The 19,911-nt window shown below is 38.4% G+C and overlaps 1 protein-coding gene across 5 annotated transcripts in view; it reads right to left on the bottom strand.

Moving 5' to 3' along the window:
* Grm5 (glutamate metabotropic receptor 5) overlaps window positions 1-19,911 on the bottom strand; it is a 427,251-nt gene that overhangs the window by 45,115 nt on the left and 362,225 nt on the right. For all 5 annotated transcript variants that reach the window (XM_048435228.3, XM_048435231.3, XM_048435229.3 and 2 more), the window contains one exon: window positions 13,294-14,233. In XM_048435228.3, the coding sequence (XP_048291185.2) occupies window positions 13,294-14,233 (940 nt within the window). The remainder of the gene's footprint in view (window positions 1-13,293; window positions 14,234-19,911) is intronic.

Below are 19,911 nucleotides of genomic sequence, written 5' to 3'. Positions count from 1 at the left end.
AGCAGTCACCAGCAAAATGCACTGAAGCCTTCTCCTCCTCGGTTGTAAATGTGATATTCAAGAGACCCGGTGCTCTATCCCCAGTAATTAAGACATACTAAATAACAGCTTGATTCTGGGGAACACACCCTTGAAGTATGACCTATTGAATTGGAGAGAACTTTCTAACATGAAAAAGGAGAATTTAGAGGCTATTTAGGCCAGACTACCCACTGTTTAAGATTAAGATGAATATTTTTAAATATCGTATTGGTCTTCCCGGAAATAATGTTGACTTTTTCCACCTATAATATGCCATGCTATTTCCACAGGTGTGGAAATGTCATGTTATGTCCACGTTGATGGCAAAACCAAGAGGTAAAATTTTGGTGTGTCCATTAGGAACCTTCTTCAGCTGGTGTATATCTGGGAACTAACATGTCGACTATTATTATTGTTTGTTAGAAAAATTGCCTCAGTGAATATTAAACTCTGTAGAAGTTCACACTGGTAGTCTTTTACCAGGGCCACTTATAGCTGCGCACAGAGCTCACAAATACTCTCTCAATGAAGATGCCCAGAGAATCTGCTTGCCACCTAGTGGCCAGGAAAGGAGTGGGTGGGCTAAGGGCTGGGCAGTTGAGTTGGAAGGCAGGGAGGGAGGAGAGAAGGAGGAGAGAGAGTGTAGAAGCAGTTGACACATAGAATCTGTTGCTTCTCTAGAATCAAGGAGGATGGTCAGAAATGCCCTAGAGTTGAAAGGCTGTCTGCTCCTTTCAGCCCGCAACTCCCTTTATGTCTGGCACTTTGCTCCCAGGAGATGCAGTCGCAAAGCAGTGTCTGCGCGGTGAATACAATTAAATGAAAGCTTCTGGAAATGTCCAAGGTGAAATTAGATAGCATGTGCTTTGATGCAGGGATTTGGAGTTTGAAAGTGAAAAAAGACCAGGAAAACTATCAGAAGCCTGCATGTGCTTTGCTCTGGTTTGCATTAGCATCCTGCAAATGGACCTTCTAAAGTTCTTCACTGAAGTCCGTGTGCTCAGTTTTCGTCAAGCGCCACCAGATATTTCACATACTTTTAGATTAAAGCAAACCCTAAAGTTAGATTTCTCTTGTAAGAGAATGTTGAGTCATCTCATTCTTTTGCATTTCATAATTCAGTGAGAGGAAAACAACTACTTTCTTGTCTTTTAGGGTAGAACAATTGGCTCTTTTTAATGTCCCGGAAAATGCAGTCTCTGTGCACTGAGCAGTTCAGTTTACTTTTGACCCGATCCATTCCCACCCATGGCCTTGTACCCAGCAGACAGATACCCTGGCAGAGGTGACCAAATCAACAAATGTCACGATTGATTTTTCTCTAGTAGAATGCACTGACTGGTGTGAGTGATTCTCATCAATAGACCAAGTTGGTCCTGCACTTCACACTCTCTTTCCAAGAGCCTGTGGGGCTACAGAGTAAAAATGGTAGGAGACAGCAAAGAGGAAAGTTCAGATGTGGAGTGTAGAATTGTTTGTATAAGTTAGACCCATGATCACTTGTCTATAGGGCATCTTCTTGATTAATAGAAGATGTGGGAAGAACCTGGCCACTGAGAGTAGTACCACCTCTGGGCAGGTGATCCTGGGTTGTATAAGGATGTTGAATAAGTCTAAGGAAGCAAGCCAGCAAGCAGCATCCCTCTATGGCCTCTGTGTGAGCTTCTGCCTTCAGGTCCCTTCCCTGCTTGACTTTCTGAACTCGTTGCATTGGATGGTGAACTGTTCGTTATATGAAACTGTGAGTGAAATAAACCCTTTCCTACCCAAATTGCCTGTGGCCATAGTGTTTCATCACAGCAATAATAACCCTAATTCCAATGCAGTGTGAGCAGCCAGCCTTCTGCTCCCTGCCATGCCTCCCTTATCTGTAGATGTGTCTTCTCAACAAGGACGGATTGCATCTTTTGATCTATAAACCAAAATAGACCTTTCCTTCATAGTGATGCTTCTTGTCAGAAATTTTGTCAAACCAAGAGAAATAAGCTTGCTTCAGGTTTAGCTTTTATGGATATATATGCTAATATATAATAATAAATATATGCTAAATCATTTCCTCATGCCTTTTAACACCCCCTGCTAGCTAACCATGCACTTCCATATAATACTGATGCAGTGACTTATTTGGACCTCAGTACAGAATCACAGCTAGTCTCTTATATTGAACATTAGCTCTAGCGAAGCAAAAAGGTATGCCCCTAAGTCAGAAAGTAGAGATAAACAGTTTTTATTCATCTCTGAAACACACTGAAACGTCTCTTAAAGGCAGAGTGGAAAATACACTGAAAAATTCAACCAACGTCAAGCCTTCCAAAATAAGTGTTATTATGTTATCCTCAGGTGGACTTGAACTTGAAGTCCTAATAGAGAACAAAGGGTAGGAACAATTGCCCACTTGAGAGCTCTTGATAGCTTATCTGTCATGCTACTGTAGGAAGAACACAGCATTTCGATTCAGTTGTCCTTGAGCTTGAATCCCATTTGTGCTCCTGGCAAGCTGGGTAATGTTGAAAAGATGACCCAACCTTTCTTCATTTTAGTTTCCTAACTTTCAGTGCAGCTAATAATAACATGTGGATTTTTGTTCCTGGCTATGAAAGGATAGCTAGAAAATGATTCTTTTTGTTTATTTTGTGTTTGGTTTTGTTTTGTTTGAGAAAGGGTCTCTTTATGTAGCTCTGGCTGTCCTGCAACTCACTATGTAGATTAGGCTAGCCATAGACTCACAGAGCTCTGCCTCCCTCTGCCTCCTGAGTGCTGAGTTTAAAGGCATGTGCCACCATGCCTGCCTACAAAATTATTCTTAAACCAGAATTCTCAGCATTGATTTGGGATTCATTAGATATACAGACTTTCTGGTCCTAACATGTCCTACTTGAATTTATATTTTTGTGATAGACATGATTATCAAAGCAACTTGGGTAGGAAAGAGTTTATTTGACCTGTAGGTCATAGCCTAGTAGTCAAGGCAGGAACTCAAGGCAGGAACCTAAAGACAGGAACCGAAACAGACACAATGGAGGAGCACTGGCTATCGAATTGCTTCCTATGGCTTGCCAAGCTCTCCTTTTCTGCAGTTTAGTACCACCTGCCCAGAATAGCCCTGCCCACAACGAACTAGGTCCTTTTACATCAAGCACTAATGAAGAAAATGCTCCTCAGACTTTCCCACCGGCCAATGTGATGGAGGCATTTTGTCAGTTGAGGTTCCTGCTTACCAAATAACACCAACATGTGTCACATTGACAAAAACTAAAAGCAAACCAACAAACAGAACGACCACCAGCACTTCCCATTACCTCACACAGACTCAATCAGAAACACTTGGCTTAGGGTTTTGATTCCATCAAATTATGATAGGAAAAAAATACATGGAATAATGTCAAGAGACAAGAGGGACCTGCTTAATAAATGCTGCTTCTAATTAATATTTAAATTGGGAGCTTCATTATGTTCATTGTGCTTTGGTTTTTAGTTCTTGTTTGTTTTGGAAGAACAAGGTCAGTGATGGATTCAGTGTTTGCTGGCAGCCATGGCTTTTCTCTTTCTAAAGCTTGCGCTAAGAAAGGCACAGCGATAAATAAAAGAAAACGGCATCACCAGCTTGTACTTTTCTCTGTGCCACTTTAACTAAGCAACAGGGAATCATGTTTTCTGGCAGCATTTACAATCTGATGAGGCCCATTGTGACAGAAGACAATAGAAGGGGCAGCAAGAAAATCTGTGTAGAGGAGAGAAATTGTGACTGTATTCCTCAATCTCTTATTTGTTTACTTTGACTAAGCCAAGGTGAACAGTGTGAGCATATACTTGTCTCACCAGGGAGTTTCATATTCTGGGAGTAAAGGGGTTCCTTCATCAAGTCATTATTTCATCCCTACATACTTAACTCACAATAATCCCACAGGCTAAAATCACACTTATTACAAAAGACTACGAGTACACCCACAGAACCACAACACAAAATTGAAAATTAGCCAAAACCCCCAAAGCACATTAAACTCTGAGGAAAGTTCACCTGCAAAAAAGAAAGCAAATAAGCAAACAATAATCAAAGAAACAAATGAAAATAAGTGTTATTCCCAGATAACACTTCTTAAACCTACCACAAAAGTATGTAAAGAAGATTTGGAGAATCATGCATCCCTAGAATTGAGCAAGGATTCAAGCCCCTTCTTAACTTAGTGTTCTTGTGGAATTGACTTTTTGAAGAATGAAGCTTTAGAACCTTCTTTTCCACCATGTGACCTGAATTGTATAGTGTGTGGACCTGAGCTGGGATAACCCTATGACTAAGAGGAGGAAGCCGACTTTGTGTGAATACGGAATTTGGCACATAACCAGTACTACTGTACCCTGTGATGTAGATATTTCTGTTCTCATGTTGTAGAGTCTCCAAGAGTTCAGATGTTCACTCTATGGCTCCAGATTTTAAGGGCTGGAACTGGGATTAGAATGTACTCTTTAAGGCAGGGCTCACTTCACCACAACACACCAATTCCAAATGAAAGCCTGACAGATGTGTACAGGCTGAGTTATTCCGTGACGTCAACTTGACTGTCCATACAGTAGTGATCTTTATTCATTTCAGAGGCCATAAACCTGTATCTCTAAGGCAGAAATACATTCACCATGATCATATTGAACAATAATTACAGAAAAATGGGATATGTAGTTGAGAAAATGGCTATCATGAAGGCTGTATTTGAATAGTAAAGGTCTTTGGATGTGTGTGTACCTGGGTGAATCAAAATTTTTGCTCTGCTACCTATTAATTCAACAGCTAAAGGCTTTACTTTGCTTCTATTTACCTATTTGTGATTATTCTCTTATCTATGAACTGAGAATATTCATTTTTTACTACTAAATATTATGCAAATTTTCTGAATGTTAATAAAAATTTAAAATCCCATGAATATCTCATGAGATATATATTAAAAAATTTAGCATAGTAATCATCATAAAATCATTGTTCAATCTGTGCTAGTGTACAAAAGGTGAAGCAATCTATTGTAAGCGCATAATAATTTCTTTGTTTTCTAGGAGAGAGAAGAGGTAGAGGTCACCTATGTATTAATTGGAAATGAAGATGATGGGTGAGCTGATTTTTTTCTGAAAGTAGTCATGAGAGACTCTTTTGGTAGGTAAAGTTATTGAGTGTTTGATGAATGAAGCTATGGACAGGACAGTGTGGGAGTTTGAGAACTGAAGACTCTCTGAGGCTCAGCTCTTGAGAACACAGAAGAGCTACTTCCTTCCCTGCTCATCTCACTAGAGGTCTGAAAACAAAGACGTTAGAAAGAGGTCAGGCAGAGAATGGTCATAAGCAAAGCCATCTGAGGAGCGGAGGAGCAGCTCCTGGAGCATATCCGGACAGCCAAAATTCCTTAGAGATGGTCTCACAGTACCCAGGGGAAGAGTCCTGTTTCTAATGTGCAGAACCTCCCTGCATCAAACGCACAGTTTCTTATTTGAACTTTTCACTTAGAGACCCAATTTCTCACAAAGTTTACTTTTGCTCACCGCTGTTTAACATAGACTTCTACCCCAGCACTCCATCAAGTCCCTGATTTCATTTGTTTCCAGTCTGTGTCCTTCAAGAGATTAAGATAAACCCAAAGATGCCTTTCTTGTTTCTCTGTTTGCTTTGTTTAGTTTGCTTTGATCTCTGAATCCTCAGGATGTGAAAGGATTATGGCTGCAGAGTAGGTACTCAATTGAAGTGTGATTTTTGAGATGCTTCTTCGCTTTTTAAGGACTAAGTGTTGTTAGCTAAAAATCTGGGCAGTGAGGCCAACAGAGTGAATAGATTTTCTTTTCTGTGCTGGAAATAAAGCTTTACTTTAAGAAATTTTCTCAACTGGAGAAGTTTGGAAATTGGGCATATTTAGTTCAGCTGCTGTCCTTCACATGCATTAAATCACTTCCTGTGTATGTGTACATAAAGGCTGCACAGATGTGCTGTCTGGGTTTTTTTTTTTCAAATCATCCTTTTGCTTTGTTTTGAACAGCAGGTTTCATTATGAACCCTCCCGTGTGAATGCTGTGTGCTGTATGAGCCCTGAAATCTGCTACCTAACAGATTCATGGTCAACCCATCCTATATTCACACTCTTCTGAGTATTGCTATGGGTCAGACACTGAGGAAAATATAAATGTATTCAAGACAGCGTTGAATAGACATGAAAAGATTGTGTGTATGTAGTAAGCAACTCGTGTATGCCTGTAGAACACAGCTCAGATCCTGGCAATGTTCAGGTCTTGGTAAATACAAGAATAAGTAAGACAAACAGATGTTAAGCACGTGTGCAAAATGCATAAATGTTATAAGAATCCAGATGGGGAAGACTATGTGACATGATTTAATCTGATTGGATTTTGTAAAGGAATCTTTACCTAGGAAAATAAAAGGATCCAGAGAGAGAGAATAGCCAAAGACTCTAAAGAGAGAAGAGCACACACATCTTTCCACACAGAATAAGAACCCCTTAGTAGACTCTAAACAATTGGAACCATTCATGCTCTGATAATGTCTGGAGTGTTTTGGAATCCCAGGCATGTTTTAATTTGGTCAATGGATATGCATGAGATAGTAATTGGTTTAGTAGATAGCCTAAGTAAGCCCTCATAACAGTGTTAATCAAAGCAAAGTTAATTAGTTAATTAAAACAAAAGTGGAAAGTGATAGTTTCTAAAATTAAGTTAGCAGCAACAATACTAATGATACTGCAACTTGACCATAATCCCTAGGGAGGATTTTTCCCTTCTACTAATTAAGCCATGAAGGGCTCACTGAAACTTCGAACCTCAACCCCATGTCCCTGGAACTTCAGAGTCTCATAGACCTAGAACTTCAGACTTAGCAGCTTTCATGATTTATTTGGATCGGGACTGGTTTTGCAATTGTTTGTCAATCTGCAGCTGAAGTGAAGGACTTAAATGGAAGCCTGGCATTATCCCCTGACAATGATTTGATGCTACACCATGTCACGTAAGAAATTAGTGTCTAGAAACAAAATGGTAATCACAGGGACCTCTATACATTGGTGGCATAAATAGTAGGTTTCTATTAAAAAAATAACATCGAAAAAAACCTATAGTGACTCATTCCTATTTAAATCAGAGTCTCTCTGTGCTATTTTGGTGAGTTGAATGACTGACTGAGGGCCTTTCCCTTTGTGCTCTAGGGAAAGTCAGATTCACTTCCCAGAAAAGTGCTGAACCAGTCAGAGTGAGCTTTGCTCCTTTCTAGGTGCTCAGAGCTCTAAGGATTTCCCACTCTACAACCAAAGATGCCAGCTGGTTCCCCTTGACTCCTTCTCACTGACTAAATCATTTATTCATAACATTAAAGGACATTTAAAGATGTAAAATTGGAGTATCTCATTTATCTTACTTTTAAAAAATTTCCCAAGCTGAGAAGAAATTGGAGAATTGGGCAAGTTTGGTTCAGTTGCTGGGTTTTTTTTTTTTTTTTGCATGTACTAAATCACTTTGTGTGCATGTATATTTACAAGGTTGTTTAGATGTGCTACTAGGTTTTGTCAAATTATCCTTAAAGGAAAAAACAAGAGGTTTCATTATGAATGAACTCACTGTAAATTCACTTGTGAATGCTGTGTGCTTCGCTTATACCTATCTATTCCTTCGTTCCCTTCCCTAAATCCTCCTTCTGCTTCCACTGCTTCTCAGCTGTACCCTGATATCCTTTCACGTTCCATGCTTCATGTTACACAGACATGGAAATGTTGTAAATTCTGAGCATGAACAAGAACGTGCATCTGAGTAAAACACATGGCACCGCCTTACTGAGTTTCTTAAATCATCTCTCCTTTTAAAAGTCAGTTTCATTATGACATCATCACGTATGAAAGACCATCTACTTTACTCCTATTCAGACCATCCATTTCCTTCTCCTGTTCTGCCTTTTGCCTCTCAATAAGCATTTTCCTCCGCTAAGTAATACTCTTTCTAATTTAATTGCACACATACTTCCCCCTCCTCTATTTATGTTTTGGTTAATAGTCCATGTTTTGACATAAATCCCAGATACTGTGTAACAATATTCAGACATATGTGTGTGTGCATGTGCTTATGCGTGTGTTGTATGTTTCTTGTGACTTCTTCAAATGAGTGAAAATGTGATATTTGTGCCTTTGAATTTATCAAGTTATCTTTTACAAGTCCATTTTCTTTTCGACCTTCCTAGGAGAGGCTAGCAGGTTTCATGTAGAACACATCACTGTAGGTGTTTTCTCTGTGTTATTTCTAATATGTATTTATATATAAAAGTGTTACTTCTCTCATCAAATGTATTCTTGACACATGCTGTTGTCTGAAGAGGCCCTAACCCCCCTCCCTTTCTGCATTTTTACTATTGAGTGCCAGTTAATTCTAAGTCTACTCAACAAAATTCAAGAGCTTGCTGTAATGCATACTTTAAAAGTAAGAAATCCCAGTGTACGGAGACAGTATCATCTTAAATGACTTTGTCTGAGTCTTCAGCATCTACCAATAGTTTGCAGACAGTTGTTTTGTCTTAGAACACAATGAAGATCAAGCTAATTCTGTCTTGTGTGCATAGGCCTTTAGAAATGGGGTTACCTCAGAGTAAACCTATAAGACACTTTCCTTTCTCCTGTCAATTTCTTTCAAAGTTAATTTTGCCCACTCTTTCTTCTAAGAAAAGAGATTTTTTCTTGATATAAAACAGTGATCAGAAACTTACCCTTTTACCAAAATATCTATATCAGATACCACAGATAATGAGGAGGTGTCCATTACATGACCAGCTTTGTCTATTATGTTTTGCTTATCATTCAACACTTTGACATATAAATTATAAATGCTCTGCAACAGTATACTGGAGAGATTTGTAAATCAAATTAAAAAAAACTCTAAGTATATAAGGGTTGCTTCCATAAACAGGCCTTTACAGTTCAAGTAGGAAATGATTGGGAAGAGTTAATGAACAACTGGATTTTATAGTACAAGATTTGACAGCATTTATCTCCAACCAAAGAATAGAGTCTTTTCCAAGTATTGTTTGATAGGCTAATAATTTGTTTTTCAAAGAAAATTTCATGAGATATTTTACAAAGTCTTTACTGGGAAATGTTCAACTCTTGTGAACACAAACTGAGACCCAAATTAAAAACTTCTCCATCACATCCAAGCTTTGAGGTGAAGGAGGAGTCTTTAAATGATGCTCAGCCTCAAGTTCCTTAATTCAAAACTTGGGAAAGATGAGTGCTGATATTTGCCCAATTTTAGGAAAACTATCAATGTAACATGAATAATATATATGAAAAATTCTGTAAGGCAGACAACATAGCAAATGGGTAATAGCTGAAGACTTCACTGATTTATACATTAAATTGTCCCAGTATTTCTTCACCACTCCTAGCTTATCATTTTCTATTACCCCAACTATTATCACTACCGTATTGTACCACTTTCTGTTGTAAACAAAATTCATCAGCCTATGCAATGAAAACTGCTACACACTTTTCCCATCCAATTCCCTTTGCAGACAATGATAAGTTATGTTATCACTTTATGGTAGATGTTTGGGTCCGTTTTGTTTAATGAGACATAAAGACTTTTTTTTTTTTGCAGGATGCTAGCAAATTTGATTTCTAACAAGTAGAACCAGTTTATGGGTATGAAAATGGGTTCTTGCAATCAAAACCAATTTTGAATGTTTTTGTATTTATTGACTGCTTTCTATATGTTGTTACTAAACACTAATATAGAACCTCATTCTTTAAAATCAGGATTATGTTATGTACTTTTTCATAGTTTATGAAATCGAATAAAATATCTCATTCAAGTTGATACTGCTATATTTAAACTGAGGCATGGATCCTTGTGGGATGCTGCTGAACATGTGTGGTCTGTCTCTGCTCCTTCTCCAAGAGGGTATATCAGCTGTTGGAGACAGTCATTGAAAGAAATGTTACAACATTCTTTGCTCTATGGTATGCAATTATCATTCTCTTTAAAATGGAGAGGCATTCATTGCCATTCTGATTGGATGATGGGTGATGAAGGGATAAATAAAGAGATCACATAGAGAAACATTACTCAGACCCCAGTCCTGGCTAATAGCAGTTGATGTCTCCAGAACCAGGTGGAATGGTGCAGAGCAAGGCGGGGTCAAGATAGGAGCTGCTTATTCCTAAAGACCTGATTTTTTGGATTTTAGTAACCTACTGGAGACCTTCCTAAACTCCAGCATATGAGCTCAATAGCACAAGACAGAACTCAGTCACTGAAATGTAGAAATAATAGAAGCAATTTAAAAGAAAACATGAAAACATTAGAGGCACCTTCTTCCTTTGTTCCCATATGAACTCCAATGTGACAGTGTGATACACACTGACCTTTACAAAATTGGGATTTGAGGAAGAGGTAAGTTCACAGAGTTGTGTCTTATGATATGAAAAATAGTACGTTAGTGCTTTGAGCATTTGATTCTGTATCAAAGAGGAGTAATATTTTAGTCTAGGATCAGGTGAGAAGAAAAGAGGAAAAGAATTTTAGGTCCCATCCCTCACTGAGGATTACAGTTTGAAGAGCAGCGGGATGGGATGCACTGCAAGAGGATGACCGTTTCCTCTGACTTTACTTTTCCTCTACATCCACAGCATATACCATCTCACATATCCTATTTGGTGGCAGAAAGAAAATTGTTCTATAATCAGATCGTCGCCTATCTCAGCTATAATCACATGGACCAGGTTTTCTTTAAGGTTGCATAAAATAACAACAATCGCTATCAAAGTCCTTCTTTGTCTTTTTTGACATTGTAACACACCTCATTGTACTGACTTCTAGATCAATTCAGTGAATAAATGGAATTCAAGTTAACATATTGCCACAAAATCCTATCTCCAATCATTTAAAAAAGCTGAAATAGGATAGTTAAAAATATTAGCAAAATGTTATAGAGAAACAGTATCATTATATCAAGATCTGTGACTAGCAATCCATCCACTTTTTGATTTGAGACTGATGGTGATAGACTGTGAGTAACATTTGTAACACAGAACTGTGCAAGTGTAATCTTATGATCACTGAAAAATACCATGCACGTTGTAAGACAAACAGAAACTAAGCCCCAGCACCTTAATACCTTCTAAAGTCATTAATTTATCAAACACATCAACACACCAGTAATGATCTGCTCCGATGTGTGACATACCACTGTGAGGCCAGCTAGGCACTAAGAGGGATATACAAATAGGTAAATGAGGTTTCCACTTGTAGGACGTTTGCTCTAACTAAAGTATGAAACAAGATGTGCCAAAAAAAAAAAAAATTGGCATGATGACAAGAGGGTAAAACCTGGAAAGAGCAGACTGGGTGAGCAGTGTCTTCCTAATTGTTGATATCATCCTATTTGTGTATCTAGCTGACGTTCAGGTATTGAGGAATACTGACAACTGAGAATATAGTTCATTAAAATAATATTTTTTAAAGAAACGCTTATTGTGTGACATGCACTATGTACATATGTTATGTAGTCCTCAAACTGAGTAAACAGCTGTGCTTCAAAATCACCACTCATGGGGGTGGGGGACTGAGCCCCAGAGAGGCTAGGAAAACCTGGCAAAAGTTATACAACTGAGCAATTTTTGCTGCTAGCATGTAGTTCCAGGGCTGTCTAGTTTAACAATATGTTCCTTTGACTAAAGAGCCTACTATGTGCTTCCATTCCCTGCAGTCAGTGATATAAGTGAAATGATCCCAATTGGTCACTTGAAATTAATAAAGTACAGAGAGGAGATGTCAATGTCAGCATTGAAACAGGGAAAAAGCCGGTTGCATAGCATTCTCTGCCATCACTAGATGATTTCTTCCTAAGGAGCCTTCCTTATTGAATTCTCAGTACTCAGACTTAGGCATACAATTGCCATTCCATGCCAGCTTGTCTGTATTATAAATCAATTTTCCCCTGGAAAGTTTTTATTTGTAAAAAAAAAATGGCTGATGGAAGAAATGTCTGAAAAATAGATGTCATAGGCAATCAGAAAAGCTGATTTTGCAGAAGTTTCAGGAGTGTTTTTAATAGAGGTGTCAGGAAGGCATGGGGGGGGGGAACGTGAGCAGGTTAGATATATGGAAGGGAAGGCCTTCTAGATAGAAACCAAGACTCTCCAGCATTTGTTGAAGAAAAAAATGATACAACTTAGTTTGTCTAGTGTCTTACACAACCTACATGGGAAGAGATGAGAAATAGAAAGTAATTAGAAAAGAATTTAGTAAGGTAGGGGTACAAGCTATTAACTCCAACAGATTAGACTTTAGGGCTAAATTTCTCCAAGGATCTTATAGGTTCATTCCAAACCTTAGCAGACACTCCATATTCATCATCACTACCATTAGTGCTTTAAATAAAGAGGGATGACAGAAAAGGCTTCCAGCGGAGCTAGGTGACAGTATATAAGAATGATTCAAGCAATATCATTTAGATATTTGACTTCATTTTGAAAGACACTTTTTCAGTTGAAAGTTACTACGCTTACATTTACTTATACAGTTTTAAGGAAGACTATCAAAATTCAGCAGAGATGCTTTGATTAGCTTTTTGATAGGCACTTCCTAAATAGAATAAATCTTTATTTATAATCCACAAATTTATGGAACAGAACCTCCTTATTTCCAGCTATCATCAATCTGTGTAGCACTTCGATATCTCAGAATTTGTTCTCAAGATTCATAATCTCTATTTTGAATCTATGGAAACAGTGATAAGGGTAACACTCAACTTCACTCACGCATTGGCTGTTGCACTAGATCACTTGAAGACTGAAAGTACTTATTAACTGCTGCTTATGATATTAAATCTGGGGTGGAATGGGATGCTAGGCATCAAAGAACTGGGAAACTAAAGAATTTAGTAGAGTTGTATGCAGAGGCACTGGATTGTTTTGTCCGTTTAGGTTATTAAAACATCTCCATAAAGAGTTTAACTTGCCCATTACATCTAAAATATAGCTTACCTTTGTTCTCCTTGCCCTTCTGAACTAATGTGCCTTACGATGTACCTCCTTATTAGTCATATTGATGTCTGTGCATCTAGCCTCAGCTTACATAATTTGACAATACCCAATCAGTCCTAAAATACACACTCAGAAAAGTCTCAAACCCTAAAGCACTCTACCTGCTGTAGCTTGAGTCATGCAGATGTCCTCTACTGAAAGACCACAAAGCAAATGCAACTGTTTCCCTAGCAGCCAAGCCCTGCTACCCCCTCATAATTGTTACCTTAGGGTTTCCCCAGAGGAGCCCCTCCTCTTCCACAGATTGACTAGGCTGCTGGATCTGCTGGCAGCAGAGGATGACTTGCCATCCCCTACGTGCATGCGCACCACCGTAGATGTTGTAAAGGCGCTGCGCACGTTTCTCTCCGGTTTGGCGAGGATGATGTATACCTTCGGCACAAACATGCAGCCCAGCGCCACCGTGGCACTGAGGCTGACGGAGAAACACATGGTGATGATTTTGTAGTTGCTGCCAAAGTAGATAGGCACGAAGGCCAGCCATATGATGCAGGTTGTGTACATGGTGAAGGCAATATACTTGGCCTCATTAAAGTTGGCTGGGACGTTTCTGGTCTTGAAAGCATAGAACGTGCAGCTCAAAATCAATAATCCATTGTATCCAAGAGGAGTGACCACCCCAAGATTGGTGGTGTTACAAATCAAGTAGACCTCTCGAATGCTTGGGTAGTCATGCATTATATCCGGGGGCTCCATGATAAACAGGGCCACGATAATACCCAGCTGGATACAGATGAGAATGAAGGCAATCACTAACTGAGCACAGGCACTCATGAATCTGGGTTTCTTGGTGCAGATCTTCTTCTTGCTGCCTGCTAGGATCCTTGCAATGCGGTTGGTCTTGGTTACAAGTGCTGAGTAACTCATGGCTGGAGAGAGACCGATGCCAATTCTCTGGAGATAGCAGTAAATCTGCTTGGGCTTTGCAATGAGGCAGAAAGTACATAAGTAGCCCAGGCAGATGCCCGCAAGGATAATGTAGCAGAGCTCCCGGCTGGAGGACTTGACCACCGGAGTATCCCGATAAATGACGAAGACCACAGTAACGAACAGGGTGGCCAGCAGGCCAAGGCAGGCGAACACCACAGCTGCTATGGGCTCGGGGTCACCCCAGCGAAGATACTGTACCGGGATCAAATCACAACCTGCAGACACATAGACACACGTCGAAAAAGGAGAGAAATTTATGTGGCTTACAAGTTTCCAGTTTATAAGCAACCGCTTGTGATTGCTTCAGTCTGTCTCTCGTTTACCTTTCTAGTTTCAGTCTCTCATACAATTTATTCCTTCAGCGACTCGTTCAGAAAAATTAATATTGTTAAGTGGATGCTGCTTGATATGAGCTCTCTTGCATTCTGAAATGAAGTGACGGTAATCACTTTTCCTGTTTTCTTAGAAAAATTGTTTGGCATCTTTAAAATAATTGCTTACACCTGGGATAAATCTATGGAGAAGTGCCACGGCTTTATTAGCCAGGAGCAACCCAAGATTCCTACAGAAACTAGCAAGTGCTATGTGACAAAACATGAAAAAAGGTATATTTGGTGAACGTAGGTTATCTGTGAGAAAGGGGGAAAAGAGAGGATACTACAGTGCAATAGAGTGATGCACAGCCTTGGATGAGGCTGCACAGCAGGCAGGTAGGCTAACCTGCGGGTCAGAGAGTCTTAAGTTGACCAGAAGTTGTTATTGTAAATGGTGTAGAGGAATGGCATGGACTGATTTGAGTGACTGCATTTCAAGCTTGCTTTGATTGATGTAATCAATGAAATCAGGCTGTGGATAAAGCTATTTTGGAGTTATCTTAAGTGTTTTGAGGCATGCAGAAGTACATGAAAACAAAAGATTTTTAAATTATTTTTAATAAAAAACAAACAAGTACAAAAGACAATTGAAAAATAGAAAGGAATAATTTTCCTTCCTTGTAATCTGCCCTTCTTGCCTCGTGTACCAGTATTTCAGGTTTCAGATAGTTAACCCTTGGTACTATAGGCTCAACAGAGTTGTATGGCTGAGGTCATCTGCACACTTTGCAAAATTGCTTCTACTGGAAAACATATTTGTATTATCAATAATCATTAACAGATCTTTTAACATAAGTTTTGTGACTATTCCAAAGTAAATATAAGTTATTGTATAAATCTTTAACTGCAAATAAATACATATCTCACTGCTAATGCATAGATCTCTACAGAACACTGTTAAAATGGGCACCAGGATAAACAACTAAAAAATGGGACCTCATGAAACTGAAAAGTTTTGGCAAGGCAAAGGGCACTGTCATTTGGACAAAGCTGTAGCCTACAGAATGGGAAATGATTTTTACGAGTTCCACATCTGATAGAGGGCCAATATCTAAAATATATAAAGAACTCAAGAAATAGACATCAAAAAACAAAACAACCCAATTGAAAAATGAAGTACCATCTAAACAGAGAATTCTCAATAGAGGAACCTCAGATGACTGAGAAACATTTAAAGAAGTGTTTAACATGCTTAGCCATCAGGAAAATGCAAATCAGAACTACTTTTATCTTACACTTGTCAGAATGGCTGAAGTCAATAACATGGATGACAGCTTGTGCTGGTCAGTATGCACAGAAAGGGAAAGACTCCTCCATTGCTGGTGGAAGTGCAAACTTGTACACCCACTACAGAAATCAATATGGTGGTTCCTCAGAAAGAAGGGAATTGATTGACCTCAGTATCTAACTATACCACTCTTGGGTATATACTCAAAGGAGGTTTCATCCCACCACAGGAAAACTTGCTCAACCATGTTTATTGTCTCTCTATTCATAATAGCCAGAAATTGGAAACAACCTAGATGACACTAAACAGAAGAATGGATAAAGAAAATGTTGTATATTTATACAATAGATTATTACTCAGCTATTAAAAAATGGCATCATGAAACTTTCAGGCAAATGGATGGAACTAGAAAGATAAAAGATCTTTTAACCCAAAAATTTGTGAGTAGTTCAAAGTAAATATGTTATTATATACATCTTTAATTATAAAGAAATATATCATACTCTCTATATTTTACTATTAATGCATAAACTTGTATCCATGTTTTTAGCCACCCTTATTTACATCCAATACTTATATATTCAAATAAAACTGGGCTGAGGTTACAGACTGGTTAGTAGAGTGCTTTCTTAGAATGTGCAAAGTCCTAACCTTGATTGCCCAACTCTACATGAGCTGAGGATAGTGGGATATGCATGTAATGTCAAGATTATCCTTAACGACATAGCCAGCTGGAGGGCAGGCCTTGGGAGACATAAAACCCTGATTCAACAAAATAGTTTAATTCATTAATTAATAAGAGTTTAAGAAAATTCTACTTTTGATACTTCAGTATGTCACAGAGCTTTCATTTATACTTATAAAACTTCCCTTATAAAAAGCATTTTCAAAAGAAAGAATTAATCACTATTATCTTTATTCTTGTGGAACAATGCATTTATAGCAGTGAGTTGAAAATTACCTTCTTTGTCGATAATAGCTAATCATGTAGAGACTCTTTCCACTCTTAGATCATGTATTTCTACTGTCCACATGTTAGTACTAACATAGGAGAAAATCTATGTCATATATGAAGCAGATATTCTTTCATCTCATAAAGAAGCAACTGAAAACGTTGAATGTTTTAACTAAAGGACATTTTTAAAATACACAACTTTCTTCTAGTCTGTTCATAATTGCCTTTTATGTAAATGCATTAGTGTTCCAATTTCTCAATGCTTTACATAGGATAGCATTAATCATTATTTTTATGTCAGATAGATTATTGAATTGTTCATGTGCAATCCCTTAGCATCATGTATGAAATTAATGGCAACTCATTAACTTTATGTACTGAGGAACTATGCATAAGGCATGGCTCTCATGTGATGTCATTATTTGGAGTTTACTTGAATTCAGATGAGTATTGTATCATTTAATGTGTACCATTCAGGAAGCTTTATGTATAATTCAGTGGCAACACCATTTCATGAAACACTTTTGTAGTTTTCTTCCCACATTTATAAGACTGATTTTAGTGCTTTGATCAAGAAATGACATCTTGAGCTTCCAGCAGCAGACACTGCACCATAATTATTTAAGAAATATAGCAAAGTACAATTCAAGATTGCAAACTTAGGAGACTGTGAGACAGTACTCTGTGGCAGGGAAGGAAATCTTTTGTTTTAGAAATATTAGTTTATAAATATTAGGCTTTATTATGGTATTTTTTCAAATAAAATCTGTTTTTATTGTTTCTCTTTCCCCATTCGTTTCATTAATTTTTCATTAATTATCACATGCATGCATGCACACACACACACGCATATACACACACACACACACACAGCTTCATAAGTATACAAATACAACCTGTTCAGTTTGTTCAATACTACTTGTATGCTTGCTTTCAGGGCTGACCTTTGTTATTGGATAATCAACTGCATATTCTTCCCTGTAAGACCATTTCTCTTTCTCTTGCTCTCAGCATTCACTACCTGTCTACATTTCTTTGTTTAGGGTTGAAACAGAATTGGTTTTCACCTGTCCACTTTAGGATATCTCTATGTACATGATTGTTTTAGCTATCCTGGGTTTTTTGTTTTTCCATATGAAGCTGAGTATTGTTCTTTCTAGGTCTGTGAAGAATTGTGTTGGGATTTTGACAGGGATTGCATTGAATCTGTAGATTGCTTTGGGCAGAATTGCTATTTTTATTATGCTTATCCTACCTATCCAAGAGCATGGGGAATTTTTCCATTTTTTGATTTTTTTTTTCAATTTCTTTCTTCAAAGAATTAAAGCTCTTCTCATACAGGTCTTTCACTTGCCGGTTAGTCAAACTATGGGAGTTCAATAGAAGAGAGGGAGGGAGGATTATATGATCAAGGGTGTGTGTGTGGGGGGGGTCAAGATCATCACAGGGGAAACCTACAAAGACAGTTGGCCAGAACTTGCAGGAGCTCATCGACAACTGGGGATTCTGCATAGAAGCAAACCAGGGCCCCTGCATTTGGGTGATAGTTTTGTAGCATGGTCTGTTTATGGGATTCCTGACAGTGGGACCAGGATCTATCTCTAGTGGATGAGCTGGGTTTTCTAAGCCCATTCTGTATGGTGAGATGCTTTGCACAGTCTTGATGTGGGGTGGGGTGAGTTGAAGGTTGAAGAATGTGTCAGGCTTTGTTGGCTCCCCATGGGAGGCCTTAGTCTTTCTGAGGAGCAGAAGAGGGTGGGTTGGTGGGAGGTGGGGAAAGGTGGAGGAGGTGAAGGAGTTGTAGTTGTGGTTGGTATGTTCAATGAATAAAACAAAAGAAACCAAAACCAAAACCAAGAATATCTATAGAGGCAGATGTGGGCCTTGCATTGAGAAAGGTCAGGGTCAGTGAAGTAGGATATGTGAGGCATGGCCTGAGATCCTCTGGCCAGAAAGTGTTTCTGATGTCAAAGGCCTGCCCTAGCTTCCTACAGTAGCATCGCTCAGTTTCCTTCTCAGTTCTCACCCAAAACAGCTTACAGCAAGTTTCAAGTTTTAGGTTCAAAGTTACGTACGCCTCCTTGTGGTAAGTTGTCATATTATTTTACCTTCTTCTACCATGAGCCTATTATTATGTTTTTAAATGAGACTGTCTTGTTTAATGTGGAACATACGCCATTAAATTTCAAAGAATCATACAATACGATCTTTACTCTGTTGTGAATTTGTTCACAGTGATGATGGTCCATAATATGCATATTGTTTACAAATATCTGAAATGCTAGTCTTCTTACTTTTTCTTCTAATTCATGGATTTTTTTTAAAAAAATTAATGGTTTGCTTTTTATGCTTATTTCATTCTCAGTGTAAAAAATAAGTGCAGAAATTAACTAAAAATCCGAAGTAAATATATTTTAAAGTTTGCTTATATTTTGCTTATGAGTTTTTTAATTTAGTGTATGTTATTTTATTTTAGGAATATTCATCTTCTTCATCATAGTCATGGAGTTCCCTGTGTTTTGTTCTTTCCTCAAAAAAACAGTGGGGCCTTAGATTAGAAAACAGTGGCCAGGTCCTGACATCACTTATTCAGGTTCCTATTGGCTTCTTCCTGTTTCGTATCTGGCTTACACGTTTGCTCTTCACTCAGATAACACATCTCTTCACACCTTAAGCTGAAGATACAACAATTTGCTCAAGGAAAGAAATTATCAGAATAGTGTCCTCCACATGGATTGTGTGATCCCACTAATGTGTTTCAAGATCTCATAGCAGAATTGATGACTACCGGATGGTCTCCGGAGTCCCTAAGATGATGTGACTGCTCACTCATAGCTGACATTCCTGTTCACATTTAGATAGCACCCTTACACAAACAATGTTCCTGTGGTTAACTGTTCCCTGACAGATGAATCCTTAAGTTCTCTTCTTACTACCTGTTCAGGCTGGGGGAATGAAAGACAGATGCCAATGTTCTTCTCTAAGTCAGATGGAACAGGGGCACCTTAACAATCTCTGCAACTCTTGTACACTTCTAGTGAAAGAAGGTTGATGCTGAAAATGTCTGAGAATAAGATGTATGTGCCCTTAGCTGATGGCCAGGATGTGCTTGCAATAAGAAAAATGAGAAGGGGACATGGAACTCATCTTTTGAAAGACAAGTAATAGACATGTTCTGAACAACGAATGTTGGCTGGTGAATGAAATGTCATATTCACTTCCTTCTTGTCTACCAGCAAGCTATTTTTCTTTTATTCCCCGTTCTTGTTAACCCTCTGAGATATGGTATCTAGGGTGTTGGTCTGAGATCTCAGGAATGATTGGAATTATTTCTGA

Source organism: Myodes glareolus, chromosome 24 (assembly GCF_982192425.1).
Source record: "Myodes glareolus chromosome 24, mMyoGla1.1, whole genome shotgun sequence".
NCBI lineage: Eukaryota > Metazoa > Chordata > Mammalia > Rodentia > Cricetidae > Myodes > Myodes glareolus.
Note: the sequence above shows the minus strand (reverse complement) of the source record. Positions and strands in the feature narration are given on the sequence as shown.